The sequence below is a fragment of the Dendrobates tinctorius genome, unplaced genomic scaffold (genome assembly GCF_039654945.1).
Source record: "Dendrobates tinctorius isolate UK_male_01 unplaced genomic scaffold, ASM3965494v1 ptg000158l, whole genome shotgun sequence".
In the NCBI taxonomy this organism is placed as follows: Eukaryota; Metazoa; Chordata; class Amphibia; order Anura; family Dendrobatidae; genus Dendrobates; species Dendrobates tinctorius.
In genome coordinates this window covers 3,227,915-3,250,682 of record NW_027361825.1, presented here as the reverse complement: position 1 = coordinate 3,250,682, position 22,768 = coordinate 3,227,915, and the positions used below count along the sequence as shown (strand labels likewise).

General features: G+C 43.2%; 1 protein-coding gene across 1 annotated transcript in view; it reads right to left on the bottom strand.

Annotated features, from left to right (window-relative positions):
- Window positions 1–18,882, bottom strand: part of LOC141051766 (complement C2-like) — a 75,213-nt gene extending 56,331 nt beyond the window's left edge. The window contains exons 1-9 of the mRNA XM_073548788.1: window positions 17,897–18,882; window positions 16,673–16,888; window positions 16,068–16,250; window positions 14,901–15,074; window positions 14,725–14,811; window positions 13,591–13,724; window positions 9,558–9,693; window positions 8,937–9,074; window positions 6,570–6,659 (exon numbers count right to left, since the gene is read on the bottom strand). Of these exons, the coding sequence (XP_073404889.1) occupies window positions 6,570–6,659; window positions 8,937–9,074; window positions 9,558–9,693; window positions 13,591–13,724; window positions 14,725–14,811; window positions 14,901–15,074; window positions 16,068–16,250; window positions 16,673–16,888; window positions 17,897–17,978 (1,240 nt within the window). The 5' untranslated portion in view covers window positions 17,979–18,882. The remainder of the gene's footprint in view (window positions 1–6,569; window positions 6,660–8,936; window positions 9,075–9,557; window positions 9,694–13,590; window positions 13,725–14,724; window positions 14,812–14,900; window positions 15,075–16,067; window positions 16,251–16,672; window positions 16,889–17,896) is intronic.
- Between the last annotated feature and the right edge of the window lie 3,886 nt (window positions 18,883–22,768).

Genomic DNA, 22,768 nt, shown 5'->3' with positions numbered 1-22,768 from the left:
TCCCCATACTGATGCTCGGTTTGAACTGCAGGAGATTGTCTTGACCATGTCTACATGCCTAAATGCACTGAGTTGCCGCCATGTGATTGGCAGATTAGAAATTAAGTCTTAACACACAGTTGGACAGGTGTACCTAATAAAGTGGCCAGTGAGTGTAGATAGATAATAGATAGATAGGAATTAGATAGATAAGAATTGGATAGATGATACATAATAGATAAATATTAAAAAGATAATAGATAGATAAAAAAGAAAAAAAAAGAAGGCAGGACTCCATATACTTCAAGAGAAAAAGCGGATTTATTCAGACCCACATGGCGTGGCGACGTTTCGGCTCACACTGAGCCTTTCTCAAGCAGTGAATTCATCATACAGGTGAGTATATAGAGGTAAAATTTACAATCATCAATTAATAACAATTATTATAAACAGTACAAAAAGTGCAGAACAATTCCCTTGTATATGGTTCACCACTTTAAAGAGGTGCAGATGTGTCTTGACTTTGAACATGCGCAAGCATTTATTTGATGTATGCCATACGGACTCTATGATAGGCATGCCATCTATATATATAATTGTCTTATCATGTCTGTCTGTAACCGAAATCCTCGCTTAGTCGTCGCGGCAACATGGCCGCATCGCTTATTGTACAGGCACATTACAGACGTTAAAGGCATCACTGCTGCATCGCACATTACACAGGTACAGTCCTGTACATATACAATACATTAGGTAAGAGCAGAACAGTGACTGCAGCTCTGGGTGTAACAGGAGTACATTAGGTAACAGCAGAACAGTGACTGCAGATCTGGGTGGAACTGGCGTACAATACATTAGGTAACAGTATAACAGTGACTGCAGCTCTGGGTGTAACTTGCATACAATACATTAGGTAAGAGCAGAAAAGTGACCGCAGCTCTGGGTTTAACTGGAGTACAGTACATCAGGTAAGAGCAGAAAAGTGAATGCAGCTCTGCGTGTAACTGGAGTACAATACATTAGGTAAAAGCAGAACAGTGACTGCAGCTCTGGGAGTAACTGGAGTACAATACATTAGGTAACAGCAGAACAGCGACTGCAGATCTGGGTGTAACTGGAGTACAATACATTAGGTAACAGCAGAACAGAGACTGCAGCTCTGGGTGTAACAGGAGTACATTAGGTAACAGCAGAACAGTGACTGCAGCTCTGGGTGTAACAGGAGTACATTAGGTTACAGTAGAACAGTGACAGCAGATCTGGGTGTAACTGGAGTACAATACATTAGGTAACAGTAGAACAGTGACTGCAGCTCTGGGTGAAACTTGCATACAATACATTAGGTAAGAGCAGAAAAGTGACTGCAGCTCTGGGTGTAACTGGAGTACAGTACATTAGGTAAGAGCAGAACGATGACTGCAGCTCTGGGTGTAACTGGACTACAATACATTAGGTAAGAGCAGAACAGTGACTGCAGCTCTGGGTGTAACTTGCATACAATACATTAGGTAAGAGCAGAAAAGTGACTGTAGCTCTGGGTGTAACTGGAGTACAGTACATTAGGTAAGAGCAGAACAGTGACTGCAGCTCTGGGTGTAACTTGCATACAATACATTAGGTAAGAGCAGAAAAGTGACTGCAGCTCTGGGTGTAACTGGAGTACAGTACATTAGGTAAGAGCAGAACAGTGACTGCAGCTCTGGGTGTAACTGGACTACAATACATTAGGTAAAGCAGAACAGTGACTGCAGCTCTGGGAGTAACTGGAGTACAATACATTAGGTAACAGCAGAACAGTGACTGCAGATCTGGGTGTAACTGGAGTACAATACATTAGGTAACAGCAGAACAGTGGCTGCAGCTCTGGGTGTAACTGGAGTACACTACATTAGGTAACAGCAGAACAGAGACTGCAGCTCTGGGTGTAACAGGAGTACATTAGGTAACAGCAGAACAGTGACTGCAGATCTGGGTGTAACTGTAGTACAATACATTAGGTAACAGCAGAACCGTGACTGCAGATTTGGGTGTAACTGGAGTACACTACATTAGGTAACAGCAGAACAGTGACTGCAGCTCTGGGTGTAATTTGCATACAATACATTAGGTAAGAGCAGAAAAGTGACTGCAGCTCTGGGTGTAACTGGAGTACAGTACATTAGGTAAGAGCAGAAAAGTGACTGCAGCTCTGGGTGTAACTGGAGTACAGTACATTAGGTAAAAGCAGAACGATGACTGCAGCTCTGGGTGTAACTGGACTACAATACATTAGGTAAGAGCAGAACAGTGACTGCAGCTCTGGGTGTAACTTGCATACAATACATTAGGTAAGAGCAGAAAAGTGACTGCAGCTCTGGGTGTAACTGGAGTACAGTACATTAGGTAAGAGCAGAACAGTGACTGCAGCTCTTGGTGTAACTTGCATACAATATATTAGGTAAGAGCAGAAAAGTGACTGCAGCTCTGGGTGTAACTGGAGTACAGTACATTAGGTAAGAGCAGAACAGTGACTGCAGCTCTGGGTGTAACTGGACTACAATACATTAGGTAAAAGCAGAACAGTGACTGCAGCTCTGGGTGTAACTGGACTACAATACATTAGGTAAAAGCAGAACAGTGACTGCAGCTCTGGGAGTAACTGGAGTACAATACATTAGGTAACAGCAGAACAGTGACTGCAGATCTGGGTGTAACTGGAGTACAGTACATTAGGTAAGAGCAGAAAAGTGACTGCAGCTCTGGGTGTAACTGGAGTACAGTACATTAGGTAAGAGCAGAACGATGACTGCAGCTCTGGGTGTAACTGGACTACAATACATTAGGTAAGAGCAGAACAGTGACTGCAGCTCTGGGTGTAACTTGCATACAATACATTAGGTAAGAGCAGAAAAGTGACTGCAGCTCTGGGTGTAACTGGAGTACAGTACATTAGGTAAGAGCAGAACAGTGACTGCAGCTCTGGGTGTAACTGGAGTACAGTACATTAGGTAAGAGCAGAACAGTGACTGCAGCTCTTGGTGTAATTTGCATACAATACATTAGGCAAGAGCAGAAAAGTGACTGCAGCTCTGGGTGTAACTGGAGTACAGTACATTAGGTAAGAGCAGAACAGTGACTGCAGCTCTGGGTGTAACTGGACTACAATACATTAGGTAAAAGCAGAACAGTGACTGCAGCTCTGGGTGTAACTGGAGTACAATACATTAGGTAACAGCAGAACAGTGGCTGGAGCTCTGGGTGTAACTGGAGTACACTACATTAGGTAACAGCAGAACAGAGACTGCAGCTCTGGGTGTAACAGGAGTAGTACATTAGGTAACAGCAGAACAGTGACTGCAGATCTGGGTGTAACTGGAGTACAATACATTAGGTAACAGCAGAACAGTGACTGCAGATTTGGGTGTAACTGGAGTACACTACATTAGGTAACAGCAGAACAGTGACTGCAGCACTGGGTGTAACAGGAGTACATTATGTAACAGGAGAACAGTGACAGCAGCTCTGGGTGTAACTGGAGTACAATACATTAGGAACCGGAAGATGCCGGGGCGTGGAGAGGAGAGAAAGAGTCCGGGGGCCGCCGGGAGGTGAGTATATCTTCACAGAGACTCTAGAATACCCGATGCGATAGAATCGGGCCACCATCTAGTAACTGATAAACCTATAAATCTATCACACGCAAAGACATGCGCAGTAGGCTCTCCGTTCTGTCAGCATGCCTCATCCAATATGAGGCTGACGCGTCCAAATTGTGCAAGTGCGCATGCACACAATATCATGCCACGCGGATGTCACTATCGGCTGGTTGTCTGTGACAGTTTGATGACGCACAGAGACATGCGCAGTTAGCTGTAAGGAACGCTGAATGAGGAAATCTAGCGTTTTTTAAGAATATATGAAATGTATTAATGTTGAACTATTGATTGGCTCATGTATTGTTCTGCACTTTTTGTACTGTTTATAATAATTGTTATTAATTGATGATTGTAAATTTTACCTCTATATACTCACCTGTATGATGAATTCACTGCTTGAGAAAGTGTGAGCTGAAACATCGCCACGCCACGTGGGTCTGAATAAATCCACTTTTTCTCTTGAAGTATATGGAGTCCTGCCTTTTTTTATGGACCTGGGCAAGTGTTGGATGAACTGCTTAGAAGTCCTGTACACCTGCCTGTGTAGTGTTGTGCTGTTTCATTTTTTTTTTCATTAGATAGATAATAGACAGTTAGATAGAGAGGTAACAGATATATAGACAGATAAATAATAGATTGATCATCAATAGATAATAGATAATAGACAGATATTAGATGGATAATAGATAGATACAATTGTGGCCAAAAGTATTGACACCCCTGCAATTCTGTCAGATAATACTCAGTTTCTTCCTGAAAATGATTGCAATCACAAATACTTTGGTATTATTATCTTCATTTAATTTTTCTTAAATGAAAAAACACAAAAGAGAATGAAGCAAAAAGCAAAACATTGATCATTTCACACAACACTCCAAAAATGGGCCAGAGAAAAGCATTGGCACCCTCAGCCTAATACTTGGTTGCACAACCTTTAGCCAAAATAACTGCGACCAACCGCTTCCGGTAACCACCAATGAGTTTCTTACAATGCTCTGCTGGAATTTTAGACCATTCTTCTTTGGCAAACTGCTCCAGGTCCCTGATATTTGAAGGGTGCCTTCTCCAAACTGCCATTTTTAGATCTCTCCACAGGTGTTCTATGGGATTCAGTTCTGGACTCATTGCTGGCCACCTTAGAAGTCTCCATTGCTTTCTCTCAAACCATTTTCTAGTGCTTTTTGAAGTGTGTTTTGGCTCATTGTCCTGCTGGAAGACCCGTGACCTCTGAGGGAGACCCAGCTTTCTCACACTGGGCCCTACATTATGCTGCAAAATTTGTTGGTAGTCTTCAGACTTCATAATGCCATGCACACAGTCAAGAAGTCCAGTGCCAGAGGCAGCAAAGCAACCCCAAAACATCAGGGAACCTCCGCCATGTTTGACTGTAGGGACCGTATTCTTTTCTTTGAATGCCTCTTTTTTTCTCCTGTAAACTCTATGTTGATGCCTTTGCCCAAAAAGCTCTACTTTTGTCTCATCTGACCAGAGAACATTCTTCCAAAACGTTTTAGGCTTTTTCAGGTAAGTTTTGGCAAACTCCAGCCTGGCTTTTTTATGTCTCGGGGTAAGAAGTGGGGTCTTCCTGGGTCTCCTACCATACAGTCCATTTTCATTCAGACGCTGACGGATAGTACGGGTTGACACTGTTGTACCCTCGGACTGCAGCGCAGCTTGAACTTGTATGGATGTTAGTCGAGGTTCTTTATCCAACATCGGCACAATCTTGCATTGAAATCTCTTGTCAATTTTTCTTTTCCGTCCACATCTAGGGAGGTTAGCCACAGTGCCATGGGCTTTAAAACTTCTTGATGACACTGCGCACGGTAGACACAGGAACATTCAGGTCTTTGGAGATGGACTTGTAGCCTTGAGATTGCTCATGCTCCCTCACAATTTGGTTTCTCAAGTCCTCAGACAGTTCTTTGGTCTTCTTTCTTTTCTCCATGCTCAATGTGGTACACACAAGGACACAGGACAGAGGTTGAGTCAACTTTAATCCATGTCATCTGGCTGCAAGTGTGATTTAGTTATTGCCAACAACTGTTAGGTGCCACAGGTAAGTTACAGGTGCTTTTAATTACACAAATTAGAGAAGCATCACATGATTTTTCGAACAGTGCCAATACTTTTGTCCACCCTCTTTTTTATGTTTGGTGTGGAATTATATCCAATTTGGCTTTAGGACAATTCTTTTTGTGTTTTTTTCATTTAAGACAAATTAAATAAAGATAATAATACCAAAGAATTTGTGTTTGCAATCATTTTCAGGAAGAAACTGAGTATTATCTGACAGAATCGCAGGGGTGTTAATACTTTTGGCCACAACTGTAGATAGATAGATAGATAGATAGATAGATAGATAGATAATAGATCAATAGATAGGTGATACACAGATAGATAATAGATAATAGAAAGATAGATTGATAGATAAATAGATAATAGATAGATGATAGATAATAGACAGATAGATAATAGATCGATAGATAATAGGTAGATAGATAGATAGATAGATGATAAATAGACAGATAATAGATCGATAGGTAGATAATAGGTAGATAGATAATAGATAGATGATAGATAGATAATAGATCGATAGATAGATTGATAATAGACAGATAGATGATAGATAATAGACAGATAGATGATAGATCGATAGATAATAGGTAGATAGATAATTGATAGATGATAGCTAGATAGATGATAGATAATAGACAGATAATACATCGATAGATAGATAGATTGATAATAGATAGATGATAGATAATAGACAGATAGATAATAGATCGATAGATAATAGGTAGATAGATAATAGATAGATAGATGATAGATAGATAGATGATAGATAATATACAGATAGATAATAGATCGATAGATAATAGGTAGATAGATAGATGATAGATAGATAGATAATAGACAGATAGACAATAGATAGATAGATAGATAATTTCTTACCTAGATGATCTTCCCTATTGTCTGAAACTTTCAGGAATTCTCTGATCTTCTTGATCATTTCCACAGGTCGGCCTCCCATATTTGCTTTTCCTAGTAACAGTAATAAGCCATGAATTTATCGGAGAAGTTATTTCAGGTTTATGTTGGGGAAAAAATTTGAGAAACCATAGAAGTGAAGACGTTTGTGGGAGCTTCTGGGAGTAACGTCTGCCAAGCCCAGTATTGGGGTCTCGTGAAGGGTTAGATGTGTTACAGTTATTCTCCAGAGGTGTCAGGCACTAATTGGGAACGGGTGCGGTGGTGTACTCAGAACCACTAAGAACACCCCTGTCCATTTCTGAATACCAGCAGGGGCTTGTTTCTTGTCAAAACTAAGGGCATGGCCGAACCTAGTTTCCACTGCTGCCACAGGACAGCGGGGAGGTCTGGTGGGCAATATTGGAGAAGTTCCTCAGGTTTGGCTGAGGTTTGGCCAATGTGTATACAGTAGACACCTTTTATGGTTGTTGAGCAGGAATCGTCCAAAACCTACGCTGAATGGCCACTTTATGGGAGACATTGGCTTTTCCAGGATCGGCCCTCCACGTTACAGAGATCAGACACATGACTACCAATTTTCTGGGTGAAGGACCCCCAATTGTGGAAGAAGCAACTGCAACTGTAAGACCACCGCTCGCTTGGGATATGAGACCCTGCGGCTGCTCCACCAGATACAGTGCCTTGCGAAAGTATTCGGCCCCCTGGAAATTTTCAACCTTTTCCCACATATCCTGCTTCACACATAAAGATACCAAATGTAAATTTTTGGTGAAGAATCAACAACAAGTGGAGCACAATTGTGAAGTTGAACGAAATTTAATGGTTATTTTACATTTTTGTCTGCTGCACTGAAAGTAAAGGGGCCGAATAATATTGCACACCCCACTTTTCAGTTTTTGAATTTCCTCAAAAAGTTAAAATAACTAATAAATTTCATTCAACTTCACAATTGTGTCCCACTTGTTGTTGATTCTTCACCAAAAATTTACATTTGGCATCTTTATGTTTGAAGCATGATATGTGGGAAAAGCTTGAAAGGTTCCAGGGGGCCGAATACTTTTGCAAGGCACTGTACCTACAATCATGGCTGCTGACAGTCCATGTTTTCTAGGACGGCCCCAATTTCATGGCGGGTTTGGAGAAGGACTTAAAAGGGAAACAAATTGAAAAAATGACATATTGTTGAAATCAGGATTTTGTGCTAAATTTATTGTGTACAAAGGATTTTGTTTGTTTTTTCCACATCACAATCTGTGTTAAAACTAAATTAGAAATCTTACAATTTTCACATTAGCCATCAGGGGGTTTTTTTAGGCTCTAGCTTCATATGTTTCAAGAAATTTAGAAACAATTAAAATTAAAACATTAGTTGCAATGAAAAGACTCAGCCCTCTCTCTTGAACTGAAGCATCTGATGAGCATGTGCAAAGGTGATTGTGAAGGGAGGAGGAGGTGAGCTGTGACATTACCTATTGTGAATGGTGGATCCTGTGTTATCTACTGTATATAGAGGTGTTATCAGTCATTATACAGGAGGAGGAAGTGAGCTGTGACATCACCTATTGTGAATGATGGATCCTGTGTTATCCACTGTAAATAGAGGTGTTATCAGTGATTGTACAGGAGGAGAAGGTGGGCAGTAACATCACATATTTTGATTAGATCCTATGTTATCTGGTGTATATAGAGGTGTTATCACCTATTGTGAATCATGGATCCTGTGTTATCTACTATATATAGAGGTGTTATCAGTCATTGTACAGGATGGGGAGGAGGTGAGCTGTGACATCACTTATTGTGAATGGTGGATCCTGTGTCATCTACTGTATATAGAGGTATTATCAGTCATTGCACAGGAGGGAGAGGAGGTGAGCAGTGACATCACCTATTGTGAATGGTTGATCCTGTGTTATATACTGTATAAAGAGGTGTTATCAGTCATTGTACAGGAGGAGGAGGTGAGCTGTGACATCAACTATTGTAAATGGTGGGTACTGTGTCATCTACTGTATACAGGAGTTATCAGTCATTGTAATCCTGCCTCTGATGATAATCAGCAAAGTCGAAAACTCGTCTTGAAAGGACAAGAAGTACGTATATGAAATACCCTCAGTGGCCATTGTTAAGATTGCAAGATTACTAGTTTTCTTCTTGTTTTTTGTTTAATAAAGATTGTGATACGAAAAAAGAAAAACATTGGTAAAAAATATAAAAAAATACATGGAGCACAAAAATTTGATTTAAACAACAAGAGATTTTCCGATGATAACATCCCCCTGTAATTGTCCCTGTTCTGCAGTTGTGTGGAAGGTTGATGCTGTCTCTCACCATCGGTCAGCAGTACGATGACATGATGGATGGAGTCCCACTTCACCTTGTCCTTATATGTCTGCTCCTGGAACGTCATCATCCCGTACACCTGCCTCAGCGCAGCATAGGTATTCGTCCCTGACTTGTCCTTGTGATCTGATGGAGGGGAAGGAAAGGCGATGAGTTTATGACTTTCCCTGGTGACTGTTTTTCGCTCTCTGGCATTTCGCTCTCCAGTCTTAAGGTGCGCTGAAGTAATATGCGCCATATTCATGAAGGGGTGCACGTTTCGTACTGGAATATGGAGCCTCTTTTAGTTGCTCGAGTACCAGGGTAAGAAATGTTACTTTGGTTGGGGATGTATGTACATCTCTGTTGTAATTTACACCACCTTTGTGACGTAAATTAAGATGGATTCGTTGAGCGCTCTCAGAGACGCCCTGCCCAAATGAGCTTCACCCGTTTTTCAAATACTAAGTGAAACTGGCCGGGAAGGGTGTAAAAACACCAAAAGTCGCAACATAATGGCGTAAAAATGTGGCGACATTTTAAGCAGTTTTTACACCTGACTCTGCTTGCTGAATCTTGTGTCTTTGTGTTCCCCATGGCGCTCCCCGTGGCGCTCCCCACGGCACTCACCGCTGTATCTCAGCTCCTTTTCGATAAGATCCAACACATCGTTAGCGTCTTCATCATTAGAAATGCTGACAATGACTTTGGGCTCCGTGGCGAAAGATATCACTGCAAACTGAATCTTCATATCAAACCTCCCGAGCTAAAAGGATGAGAACAACAGGACAGCGGTGTCGGCAGAACTATAAGGGATCTGTCATCATTGTGTCCCGCAGGGTTAAAGAGGGGTTGCTAGGACACGGCTTCTGGACATCTGATCATACAAGTAGTTGGTGTCCACACTACTACTTTACACAGCCGTCACTTTGCATTTTAATCTTATTACTGACTCATCTTCTCTGCGAAGCTGCGCTAGCTCTGTTATACCTGCCGCCTAACCAACTCAGCCCTGCTACATCGCTGGGCTCTGTTACATTGCTATAGCAAGTCTCCTAACCATCTCAGCTCTGCTACATTGCTGGGCTCTGCTCCATCATTATAGTAAGTATCCTGAGCCACTCTTGTTACATCACTGGGCTCTGTTACATTGCTATAGCAAGTCTCCTAACCATCTCAGCTCTGCTACATTGCTGGGCTCTGCTCCATCATTATAGTAAGTATCCTGAGCCACTCTTGTTACATCACTGGGCTCTGTTACATTGACATAGCGAGTCTCCTAACGGACTCAACGCTGCTATATCTCTGGGCTATGCTCCATCATTATAGTAAGTATCTTGACCAACCCTTGTCACATCACTGGGCTTTGTTACATTGCTACTGTGAGTCTCCTAACCTACGCAGCTTTACTACATCGCTGGGGCCTGCTCCATCATTACAGTAAGCATCCTGATCCACTATTGTTACATCACTTGGCGCTGTTACATTGCTACAGTGAGCCTCCTAACGACTCAGCACTGCTACATCGCTGGGCTCTGCTCCATCATTATAGTAAGCATCCTGAGCCACTCTTGTTACATTACTGGGCTCTGTTACATTGACATAGTGAGTCAATTGCGAGGCTCTGTTATATTGACATAGCGAGTCTCCTAACTGACTCAACGCTGCTACATCTCTGGGCTATGCTCCATTGTTATAGCAGTATCCTGACCAACCCTTGTCACATCACTGGGCTCTGTTTACATTGCTACTTTGAGTCTCCTAACCTACTCAGCTCTGCTACATCGCTGGGTTCTGCTCCATCATTACAGTAAGCTTCCTGATCCACTATTGCTACATCACTGGACTCTGTTACATTGCTACAGTGAGTCTCCTAACTTACTTAATCTGCTACATCACTGGGTTCTGCCACATCACTACAGTGAGTGTTCTGTTCAATTCAGCTCTGCCACATCATCAAGTCTTCTTTGCAGTGCCATTTATTTTATTCAACATCAGTCTCCCAAAGTTAAATCTCCGTCTTCCTTGTGGCTTACTTCGCTACACCTCCCGTGGCCATACGGCCTATAGATAAAGGCTACATGATGAGGTGGAATTATTGGAAAAGTGTAGGGGGTGGACTGACCTGTAGACCTGTCTGAGAAGGAAGGAGCACGTGGAGGATGACGTGCACTATACTTTATTGTGTGTATGTGGTTAACAGCTGGGAATTAGTGCAGGATGAGGTAGTACTGGGTTTTGGCAACAAGATGGAGACAGGGAGCAATGAGAAAAGGGCTTAAAGGGAATCTGTCACCCTTTTTTTCCCCTATTAGCTGCCAGCATAGACATCGGGGCTTATCTACAGAATTCTGTAATGCTGTAGATAAGCCTCCGATGTAACCTGAAAGAGAAGAAAAACACGTTATATTATACTCACCGAGGTGGGCGGTCCGGTCCGATGGGTGTTGCGGTCCCGTCCGGCGCCTCCCTTCATGCGATGACGTCCTCTTCTCCCATCCTGAAATGGCTCCGGCGCAAGCGCATTGCTCTGCCCTGTTGAGGGCAGAGCAGAATTCTGCAGTGCGCAGGCGCCAGACCTCTCCCGACGCCTGCGCACTGCAGGACTCTGCTCTGCCCTCAACAGGGCAGAGCAGTGCGCCGGAGCCAATACAGGACGGGAAGAAGAGGACGTCATCACATGAAGGGAGGCGCCGGACGGGACAGCGACACCCATCGGACTGGACCACCCACCTCCGTGAGTATAATATAACGTGGTTTTCTTCTCTTTCCGGTTACATCGGAGGCTTATCTACAGCATTACAGAATGCTGTAGATAAGCCCCCGATGTCTATGCCGGCAGCTGAAAGGCCATAAAAAGGGGTGACATAGTCCCTTTAACTGCAGCTTAAGGCTAGGAAACCACAGAGTAATGGTGGGCGGAGTTACGGGACTGAGAAGGGGGATTTCCAGAGAGAACAGGTATAAGGGAGGAGAGTTCCAGGGGCAGGGCAGAGAGACACCCACGAGGAAGAAAGAAGTGAGAAGAGCACAGGAGAGGACAGAGAGAGGAGAAGCTCAAGAAGGGCAGAGGAGAGCCAGAGACTGTTACTCGGAGACAGGGGTTGGCCCTGAGGAGGCAGCCGCAGGAAAGGACGTCAGCGACTGACGGAAGGTTTGAGTACCGGACGGCTGGGACACCGAAGAGTGAGTAGGTGTACAGCGGGCAGACTTAGCCAGGGGAAAGCACTGTGGCCGTGGGCCTAATGGCAGCCACGGTGAAAGAATCCGGAGGGTCTTTGCCAATCGAAGCAAAAGGAAGGTGACAGGTACCCAGGCCAAGGACCAGAAGCTGATGTGTCTGCTGTAGATGTCAGAGGACACCGAATAAAGTTTGGAGCTGATTGAACGGATTTCTGCCTCTGCCTCCAGTCTGTTCCACGGCCAAAAGGGACCACCCCCCAGTCGGCACATGTACTACAATAGTAGCACAACAAAAACAGGTGCGCATCTTGTCTGTGACTTACTTTCACATGACTATTTTAAAAGACTGATTTTGCTGTGAATAAAACAAGTTGCAGATAAGTGGCATGGGTCTCACGACAGAAAATCCAACACATTTGGAAACATTTTTGTCTCTGTGTTGCAGCAGGTTGCAACACTACACCGTACAAAATTACACATGTCATGTAGCTTTAGACTTACAACCTTTGTCGCTGCACCAATACTCCTCAGCGCCACCAGATCGGGGGTCTCAAGAATCTACCGAACCAGGAGCGACTATACATATGCACTGCTTAGTGACTGTTCTCAGGTACAGCAGCTCAGATCAATCCCTTCAATAAGAGCTGATCTGCAGCACCAGAAAACGGCTACTACATGGTGTATGGAGCTGTGCTGTTCCGGCTCGGTACATTGTGCACATCCGGCTGCTGTGGGAGCTGGAAGCAGCAAATCGGCAAAGCGCAAAGCTTTTGGTTTCGGACTCCCACCAATACGATATTAGTGACTTTTCTTAAGGCCATCAGTTCCTAAGTCCTGGACCCCCTTTAATGAGACTGATGAGAAAACTGTCTTCTGAATGAATTCTCATTCGTGGATGGTCCGTGAAGGTTGACATCTTGGACCACAATACCATAGATTAAAAGAACAATTTGTACAGAACGACTGGTCACTTTCTACTGTGGTTTGGTCTTGGCCTTCATTGATGAGATGCATATCTGTCATTTGGTTTTATCAACTTTTCAACTATTTTATATTCTAACGGAGCCTTAAAGCAACCCGTTCTGTGAATCAGTGGGACCCCCAACAATTGACAAGGTATCGCCTATCCCATTGATGAGTATTTTTTATTTAATTCCTAGCAGCTCATCTCAAACCTAAATCACAGTTCCTCTTATCGTATTACAGCAGCACTCTTATTTGGGTACTATATGGTGGTACCGTTACTTTATATTATGTTAATAGTAATCATTTGCACAGCATGGCATAAGAGTTTGAGCACTAGATTGGCAATATTACTCCTTTACTTCAAAAGAAGAGTTAGGAGGATCTAACCTCAGATGTTTTGCTCAGGGACACAGACCTGGTCATATACGCCATGTTTCCTAGGTATAATTAGGCCAGATTTTCTTATAAGAAGGCATATCAGATAGAGTGGCTCAGTTATGGCGCCATTACAAACCTTTCCGACAAGAATTTCAACACACTCTTTGAAGATGGCAAAGTTTTCTTCAAGAACACTACTGGAGGCATCCAGGAGAACATACACATTGAGAATCCCGTCCTTCTTTATCTTTATCGTTCTCCCCGCATTTTCTGAAAGCAAATGGATATATTATGGAAGCTTATTTAAGGTTTCAGGAGGATTATTAGAATAGTAGATTTTTTTTAATGGAGATATAAAGTTGATATTTTCCGCTTGTACGTCGGTGGATGACCACCAATGTTGGTTGCCACTACAGTTCTCATTGGAGAGATCACCTAACTTTTCGAAGACTGAGGCGTCATTTTGCCATTTTAATTTTTTTTTTTTTAAAGTCACTTTCTTTTTTTTTTTGGATTGTGCTATTAGTTGCTGTTCGTCAAAAAAGGTTCTTTCTTCCTGTCTTGAACTGTTTTGGGGATTTTTGGCACATAAATTTGTATGTTGGAGCCAAAAGTTGCAGGAATTGCACCAAAAGCTTGACGTTCTCAAAAATACATCAGGGTGTGACCAGAGTGAAGTTGCGCCAAATTTTGCAACTTTTTATAAAGTCGTAATATATTGAATCAGGCTAAAACATCTGGAATTGCTAGACGCTGCTCACAAAGCAGAAAACAAAAAAAAACAGACGAGTATGGAACATATAAAATAGATTTTAAAAAGGCACAAATAGAATAATGAATTGGTGCAAACAAAAAAATGTGAAAAACACACAAAAGTACACAAAGTAACAACAGGGTCAAAGGAGATGATGAATTGGGGAATGAATTGTTCAGATTAAGAGCTTACTCAAGATATGTCAGCGTGTAAAAGCAGTAATGTAGCTACATGACTGCAAATGAGGAATTTGCCCCGATTACTTAGTGTTCAGAGGGAAGCCAACAAGCCTCTTTGCCTGGATCTTGATAGTTATAGGAGAAGAAAAGCCTAGCTACAGTTCTGGCAACAGTTAAGAGCACTGCCATGGCCACCATAATTCTGGTGCCACACAAGTGAGCCTTGGCTTGTAGGGTTACCATGTGGAGCTTCAGTCTCATACATGGCCACTTCAGGTAAACCACATGTCCACTATAAGGTTCCTAAAGACTTTGCCACCTTCCCAGAACAACTTACCTTTCAATTCAGACATTTGCAGAATTCCAGAGAGTGACCCTGCAAAGAACTCTCCGGCCTCTTCCGGGAGATCAAATGTATAAGGAACTGGAAAAAAAGAGAAGAACATAATGGGTTTAGATAAAGGGTGGCATATTTTTCAGACCTCAGCATCACTTATTGGGCTCTGTACTCACATTGACAGGTGACCTCGGTTCCGCTCCATCGCCTACTCTCTAGACACGTTCTTGTTGATGATCCAATTAGTGTGAGGCCAGAGACACATTTGTAGGAGACACTTTCATCAATATCATATCGAATACCTGTTTTCATTGCACCCAGTGGTAATCCTGGGTCAGGACAGTGGCCGGCTGTAGGGTAGAACATCAGGTAATGCAAATATCATTAATAGCCAGCAATCCCATAATGACTCCTAGCCTCATACTGTTAGGTCTGTCTAAGAGCCGGTCGCCCATTCTCTTCACCAAATTAATCTGCTCATTTAGTCATCGTGATAAAATAGTGATCAGAAACCAAGTGATCCATTACCATCATAAATACAATCCATGATGAAAGTCTTATTGAACTCTGTAAACTGTCACCACAAACTTTTTTTTTACTTCCCTAAAAACTCTCCTTAATGCACCTGCTACCATTATACCTTTCAAAAAACTGTTGAAATAGTCAATAGTCCCATGTGATATGGTAATAAGTGGTTTCCTGTGGGTTTTCCGAAGCATGCTTCACTCCCGTAACCTCTGATTGACGTGGATGACGTCCTCTATTTCATCCTTATATCCTCTGAAATCCTTCAACTGAGATGCTAATCAGAGGACTGGCTCATGTACAGAGAATTAGTTAATTCTACCAGTCTTCTGATCAATGGTGTGGATGCAAAATTTCAGCGCTTAAGGGGATTGGGATTTCAGCGATGTCAATGAGAAAAGGTTGGGAATTGATAGTATTTACAAGGGGGCACTGAATGTGGTCTGGAGACACCCAAACCACTCAAATCTCATTACTATACCAAATGGGATAATTTCCAACTATTTTTAACAATGCTTGTGGGGCAGCAGGGGTGATATTGAGGCTTGTAAAAAACATAATGCGGTTTTGTCTGTTTACAGGAGGGAAAACCTGCGGACAAATACCCTTTAAGTATTAATATAGTGTTCTTTCTTCCCTTTACAACGCCAGCTAAGTTTATACTAGGTTTTTGTCAATTTCCCACGCGTATTTTAAGGGAGTGTTTTTGCTCTTATCTTCCATTCAGAGATGTTGTTTTTAATATCCATCCAGTTTTCACTTGCTTTACACATGCATTTGCTGTAGCGCATACTAACCTATGGTAGCCACTCACTTACCTCCATTATCACAAATTGCTGTCTCTCCACTCCATTTTCCATTTTTCTTACATACCCTCACCATAGATCCCCTGGGGATGTAACCATCATTACACATGAAGGTAATATTGGAGTCTACAAAAAAAGGCCCTCTTGGAATAAACTCTCCATTCTCAAACATTTCAGGATCAGGACATCTAATTTCTGAAAGGATACAAAAAAATGAAAAGTCAAAAGAATGTTTGAAATAAAAAGATAGTATAATAAACTAATTTGTTTACTAGCTAGGCTCATTCATAAAAGTGTCATTCATGTACTTATGTAGGTACCCATAGCGGTCCCTGTGACTTAGTCATAACTGTCCACTGCAATTATATATCCTATCTAAAAAATTGACAATATTGTCTTAATGACAAGATAGTGATTAGAAATCATATACAGTAAGTATATTAATCTATTTCTGCCTCCAATTAGAGTTTAAAATTATTCTTGCTGGCAACTGCTTATGACAATCTATTAACTATACCGTATATGCCTTGTTCCTTGTCAATTTTTCACTGAACATTCAAGAGGGTGCCCTCAATTGCCAAAGGACTATGACAACATTTATACTTTTTAGTACATACTTTTACATAATATTTCCTTTATCTTCCTCCCATAGCTGTTTTTTATGTCTGTCCATTTGCCATTTGTTTGGCACATGCGGCTGCTTTGTGGCCAGGGGTATTGTCCTAAGGGGCACTGGAATTTGGCTGTGCTTCCCACATTCAGTCCATCCGTAAGGGAAACAGTAGAAGTCCGGTTGCCAATATCTTGAGGACAATGGACCCTTGCTTCACAAGCTGAGAAAAAATAATTTAAGTATGAGTTTGGAAGACAACAGCTGGATTCTGTTAGTCAAAATTCAAGCATTACTACCTTGACAGATTAAACCATTGCCCTCTCGATCACTTTCCCAAAGCACCTGAAAAAGTTGGATGTTGGACTATAGGCTCCCATACCCAATACACGAAAGTGATTAGAACCTGCCGACATTGGAGGGATGACTGACCAGCCAAAGTGTGTAGGCACCCTTGATTTCTATGACCATTTGCAGTGTCGTACTAGAGTGACAAGGCCCCACCAGTAGCATTCACTGTGGATGCCACGGTTCAGCTACATTGTTAATCAAATATATTGGGCCAACTACTGCTCATGTAGGGGGTAAAATGTTTACTGCTGCACAAGGACCCACAAAGGGGATTCACCCATATTCCTATGGGACAGTCCAAGTCTGCCTATGTGTATGGCCAACTTTAGTTGTAGTTGAAGACCACCTGTTTGAGAAAAGCATCAGAAGGTAAATAGGACATGTTGAAGAGCCAAGACAACCTCCTGGTCTCCACCCATTGTACCGGACGTCACCAAAGAGCTTTAGTGGGAGCTGAAGAACCTCTGTTCAAGAAGAGCATCAGACTGAGTGGAAGAGCCATGTTTGCTCCTGGTCTCCACCCAATGTACCAGAGGTCACCAAGGCAGGAATATTACTAGCAGCACCCACAAGTTGGTCAGATTATCGTGACCAGACACCGTGCAGACCAGATAGAGAGAAAATGGCTTGACTGAAATGTGCATCTCCGAAAGACTCATACTCAGCAGACTAATGGCAGACCGGCATTTGGACTGAGCTTAAACCCAAAGTACTATCCAACAAAGGCTATAGGTTATATCTGACTACAGATATTGTTGCTTATTTTCAAATTTCATAGCTAACAAGTCAGTAAAAAAAGTTCTGCTCAAAGTGCATACAGTACTTACATCTCCGGCCCCATGTGGAAATAGCAAATAAAATGATTGAGGACTCTACATACCTGCTGTAAATAATAACCCCAGGAGGACCACCTGGAGGAGGTCACCTGATAAAATATGTTTTGCCTGCAGTCGGTGGCCCATTTCTGTCCTCTGTGTCCCCGAGCTCTGCTGCACTGGGTGCAGAGTTATGAGAAGAGCACAGTCCAGACTACACCTCCAGGGAGGAGTGAACCTCCGGGAAATGATGAAAGGAAAATGCAAAGTTAAACTATTACGGGACTAAGAAGAAGGAAGGTTAAAAATGATGTGACCCAAAAGGGAATTATTTCTAGCCTAAAGTTTGCAGGAAACATGTTGAGTAGCAGTGATCTTCTGCCTGGAAGCTGAGATATGAGGCGCTACAGGGTCAAAGAGTCAAAAGTAGATCATCTGTAAGCCATCTTTTTAGTCTGGCCATCATTTCAACACATATTGAAGGCAACGCAAACACTAATAAAGTAGCTGGACAGTGTGAGGACCTCAACGCTCAGCACTTAGTTGCTCGTATTTTAGCTTCTCGGACCCTGTGTCTCCTGACCCCTATTCTGTAAGGGTTGGTGCACAAGTTCACTAACTAGAAACTAACATGACTGAGACAAGCACTCTTTATTTTGGAAAAAATATACTTTCAGATCCTCCATAAAGTCCCCTATGAAGCATGATGGAGACCGTTTCCCTGTAGGATCAGAAGGTGATATCAACCCTTTAACTAGTTTTCCAACCTTTAGGGGTAGGCCATCTTGGGCATTTGCCTAAGGCCCCCACCCAGGGGACCATAGCCAGTGGTGCGCCGGCCGCTATGGGACCCGTGGGACCCCTCATCGCGCATTCAACTGTACTGGCATCATAGACACATCAGTTGATGCTCCCTCTCCCATAATTCCCCTTCTGCCTCAGACACAGCTGGGCGATGATGTTGCTTCATCGCGAACCACATTGTACTAGGCAGTGAAGCTGTTGAGGTGAGTAGATGTGCTGCAGAGACTGGAGCAGTGGGGAAACAAGAAGAGGTGAGGATTGTATTTTTTTTTTTTTTTTTTTAAATCAGTGGGTACATTGTGGCCATAATACTGAAGGACTATGGAGCTGCATTACACATCTGTGGGGGCTGCATTATTCCCTATGGGGGCTGCGTTATACTCTGTGAGTCTGCATTATACCTCTGTGGGGCTGCATTATACTCTGTGGGGGCTGTGCTATACTCTATGGGGTGGCTGCATGATACTTTATGGGGGCTGTGTTGTACTCGATGGGGTGGCTGCATTATACTCTATGGGGTGGCATTATACTCTATAGGGATTGCGTTATTCTCTATGGTGCTGACTTATACTTTATGGGGCTGCATTATACTCTATGGGGATGCATTATTCTATGTGGGAGCTGCACTATACTTCTGCAAGACTACATTATACCTCTGTGGGGCTGCATTACCCTCTATGGGGGCTGCATTATACTCTATGGGGACTATGCTATACCAAAATGGTGCTGCATTATACTCTAATGGGATGGTACTGCATTATACTATAATGGGACTGCATTATGGGGGCTGCTGTTATGATTGGGTCACCGAGGAGGAAAACAAGACCAAGCTAAGTCACAGAAAACCAGAGAGGTTGGTAACTACGTGGATTGCAGACCCCTGATCATAACCACACAACTAACAGCAATCATGGAGCGTACCTATGATGATTCTAGATGCCCCGTCACAGCCGGAGGACTAAATAAGCCTAAAGCAAGAAAAGGGGAAATCTGAACTGCCCCAGAGCAGACCCCAAAGGAATAGACAGCCCCCACACATGTATTGACGGTGAGACAAGATGAAAGCACAAACACAGGTAGGAAAATAGGCTGAGCAAACGATGGGGCCCACACTAACTAGAAAGGACAGGAAAGGAAAGAAACTGTCTGCAATCACGCCAAAAAACCCTGCAAAAATGTCCAACACTTCTGACAGCAAAAAAACCCTGAAGTCACTAGACTTCTCCCACTATATCAGCATTCTGGCATATTGTGAGAACAGAGCAAAAAGAGGCCAATCTAATAAGGGACAAAAAGCAAACTGGCACATACAGTGGCTACCTATTCGCTACAGGGTCCAGTATAAACTCATCTCTCTCACCCACAAAGCTCTCCACTGTTCTGCACCGCCTTATATCTCCTCTCTCATCTCTGTCTATCGCCCTACACGTGCCCTCCGTTCTACAAATGACCTAAGACTAACATCCCCCGTAATCCAAACCTCGCACCTCCGTCTCCAAGACTTCTCTCGTGCTGCTCTTGCCCTGTTCCCTCCTTCCAAATATTATTCTGAATCTGCACCTTACTATTCATCTGTCTCCACACCCTTCATGCACATGAGAACTGCACTTGATACTTGTCTATTGCACTTAAACACACGGGCTGATGACTGGATCATGCAGCTTTATATGAAAATCCCTATTATAATTGCCAGACCTGAATTAACAAGCATTTCTCACCTAATGTGTCCCCCCATTTCCTTGTAGATTGTAAGCTTGCGAGCAGGGACCTCACTCCTAATGTCACTGTTTGAATTGTCTTAACTTGTATTGAATTTATTGTCTGTACATGTCCCCGCTTAATTGTAAAGTGCTGCGGAATATGTTGACGCTATATAAATAAAAATTATTATTATTATTATTATTATACAGTAACATAAGAATGGAAATTCAGCACAGCCCCAGCCGGGGCTGGCTGACCACACAAAAAACTGAATAGACCAAACCAAAACAAATGTGAACATTAGCAGAGAACACTTAGCTTTAGAAGGCAGGAACTGAACTGGAAACTAAGACCTCAGGAGGCAGGAAAAAATCACCAGCATGGGAATAGGGAGTTGGCTGTCTTAAATCCAGTCTGAGACTCCAGATGTCCAATCCTCATCCTCATTATCAGGTGGCAGGTCTCTGTTAATTAGATCAGGTTCATTACCTCCTGCCACCACCAGAGGGAGCCCGGAAAGAGAATTCACAACTCTTATGTCAGCATAACCAGCTCCCTCACCAGAAACCAGAGACAGACCAGAAAATGAGTTCACAACCGGCTGCATTATACTCTATGGGGTTGCATTATACTCTTTGAGACTGCATTTTACTCTGTGGGGTTTACATTATACCTCTGTGGGGGTCTGCATTATACCTCTGTGGGGCTGCATTATACCTCAGTGGGGTCTGCATAATACTCCTATGGGGCTGCATTATATTCCTATTGGGCTGCATTATACCTCTATGAGACTGCGTTATACTCTATGAGGCTGCATTGTACTCTATGGGGTTTCATTAAACTCTTTGAGGCTGCATTTTACTCTGTGGGGTCTACATTATACCTCTGTGGGGGTCTGCATTATACCTCTGTGGGGCTGCATTATACCTCAGTGGGGTCTGCATAATACACCTATGGGGCTGCATTATATTCCTATTCGGCTGCATTATACCTCTATGAGGCTGCATTATACTCTGTGAGGCCGCATTGTACTCTGTGGGGTCTACATTATACTCTGCGGGGCTGCATTATACTCTATGGGGGCTACATTATACTCTATGGGGGCTGTGTTATACTCTATGAGTCTGAATTATACTCTATGGGGCTGCATTTTACTCTAATGGGGCTGCATTATACTCTATGGAGCTTCATTATACTCTATGAGTTTGGATTATACACTATGAGGCTGCATTACACTCTTTGGGGTCTGCATTATACCTCTGTGGAGACTGCATTATACTCCTGTGGGGCTGCAATATATTCCTATGGGGCTGCATTATACCTCTCTGGGGCTAGATTATACCTCTGTGTCTTTTGGACTGCATTATACTCCTGTGGGGCTGCATTATACTATTGAGGACTATGGGGAGTGCATTGTACTATATGGAGGACTATGGGGAGTGCATTGTAGTATATGGAGGACTGTGGGATGCATTACCCTATACTGATGACTATGGGGTGTGTATTTTACTGTATGGAGCAATATGGGGTGTATTATACTATATGGAGGACTATAAGGTGCATTATACTATGTGGAGGACTATGGGGCACATTATACTAAATGAGCAGAATCCTGCCTATTCATCGATTGATTGGATTGTTTATGTGGAAACAGAAATCATTTTTCTCGGCATCACTTCGCCCGGTGAAAACTGCAGATATGCTGCAGATGGGATTTGGATGTTTCACCCCCAACAGTTCACCATCAACAGTTCGCCCCCAGCGGTTTGCGCCAAGCAGTTTGCCCCTGGGTACATTTCGCCCCCGTACATTTCGTCCCCAGCATTTGGCCCCCAGGATGTTTCGCCCCCGCACATTTCACCCCCGCACATATTGCCCCCAGCAGTTCGCCTCCGGATGTCTCGCCCCAGCAGTTCGCCCCCCGGATTTTTCACCCCCAGCAGTTTGCCCCTGGATGTTTCGCCCCCAGCAGTTCGCTATTTTGTCCCCAGCAGTTCGCCCCCAGCGGTTTGCCCCCAGCAGTTCACCCCTGGGTACATTTCACCCCCGCACATTTCGTCCCCAGCATTTGGCCCCAAGGATGTTTCGCCCCCGCACATATCGCCCCCAGCAGTTCATCCCCGGCAGTTCGCCCCCGGATGTTTGTACCCTATTTTTATTTGTACCCTGTTCTGTAGAAGCTGGTTAACCACTTTAGTTCAGCAAAGCCAATATCTTAGTTCTGCAGAGATAGTTGGTGGGATTAAACCTGTAGTCAGTCAACAATCCCCCTGCTTCCATACATAGCCTGCATTAAAGGGGTATTCTCATGCCGAACAGCAAAATAAGGCAGCATGCTTTCAGCAAACATGTTGCGGTAAGCATGCTGCCGATCTTCCCCTCCTGGTACCTACCTAGAGGTCTTATGCTCATCTTTGCCTGATCTTCTTCTG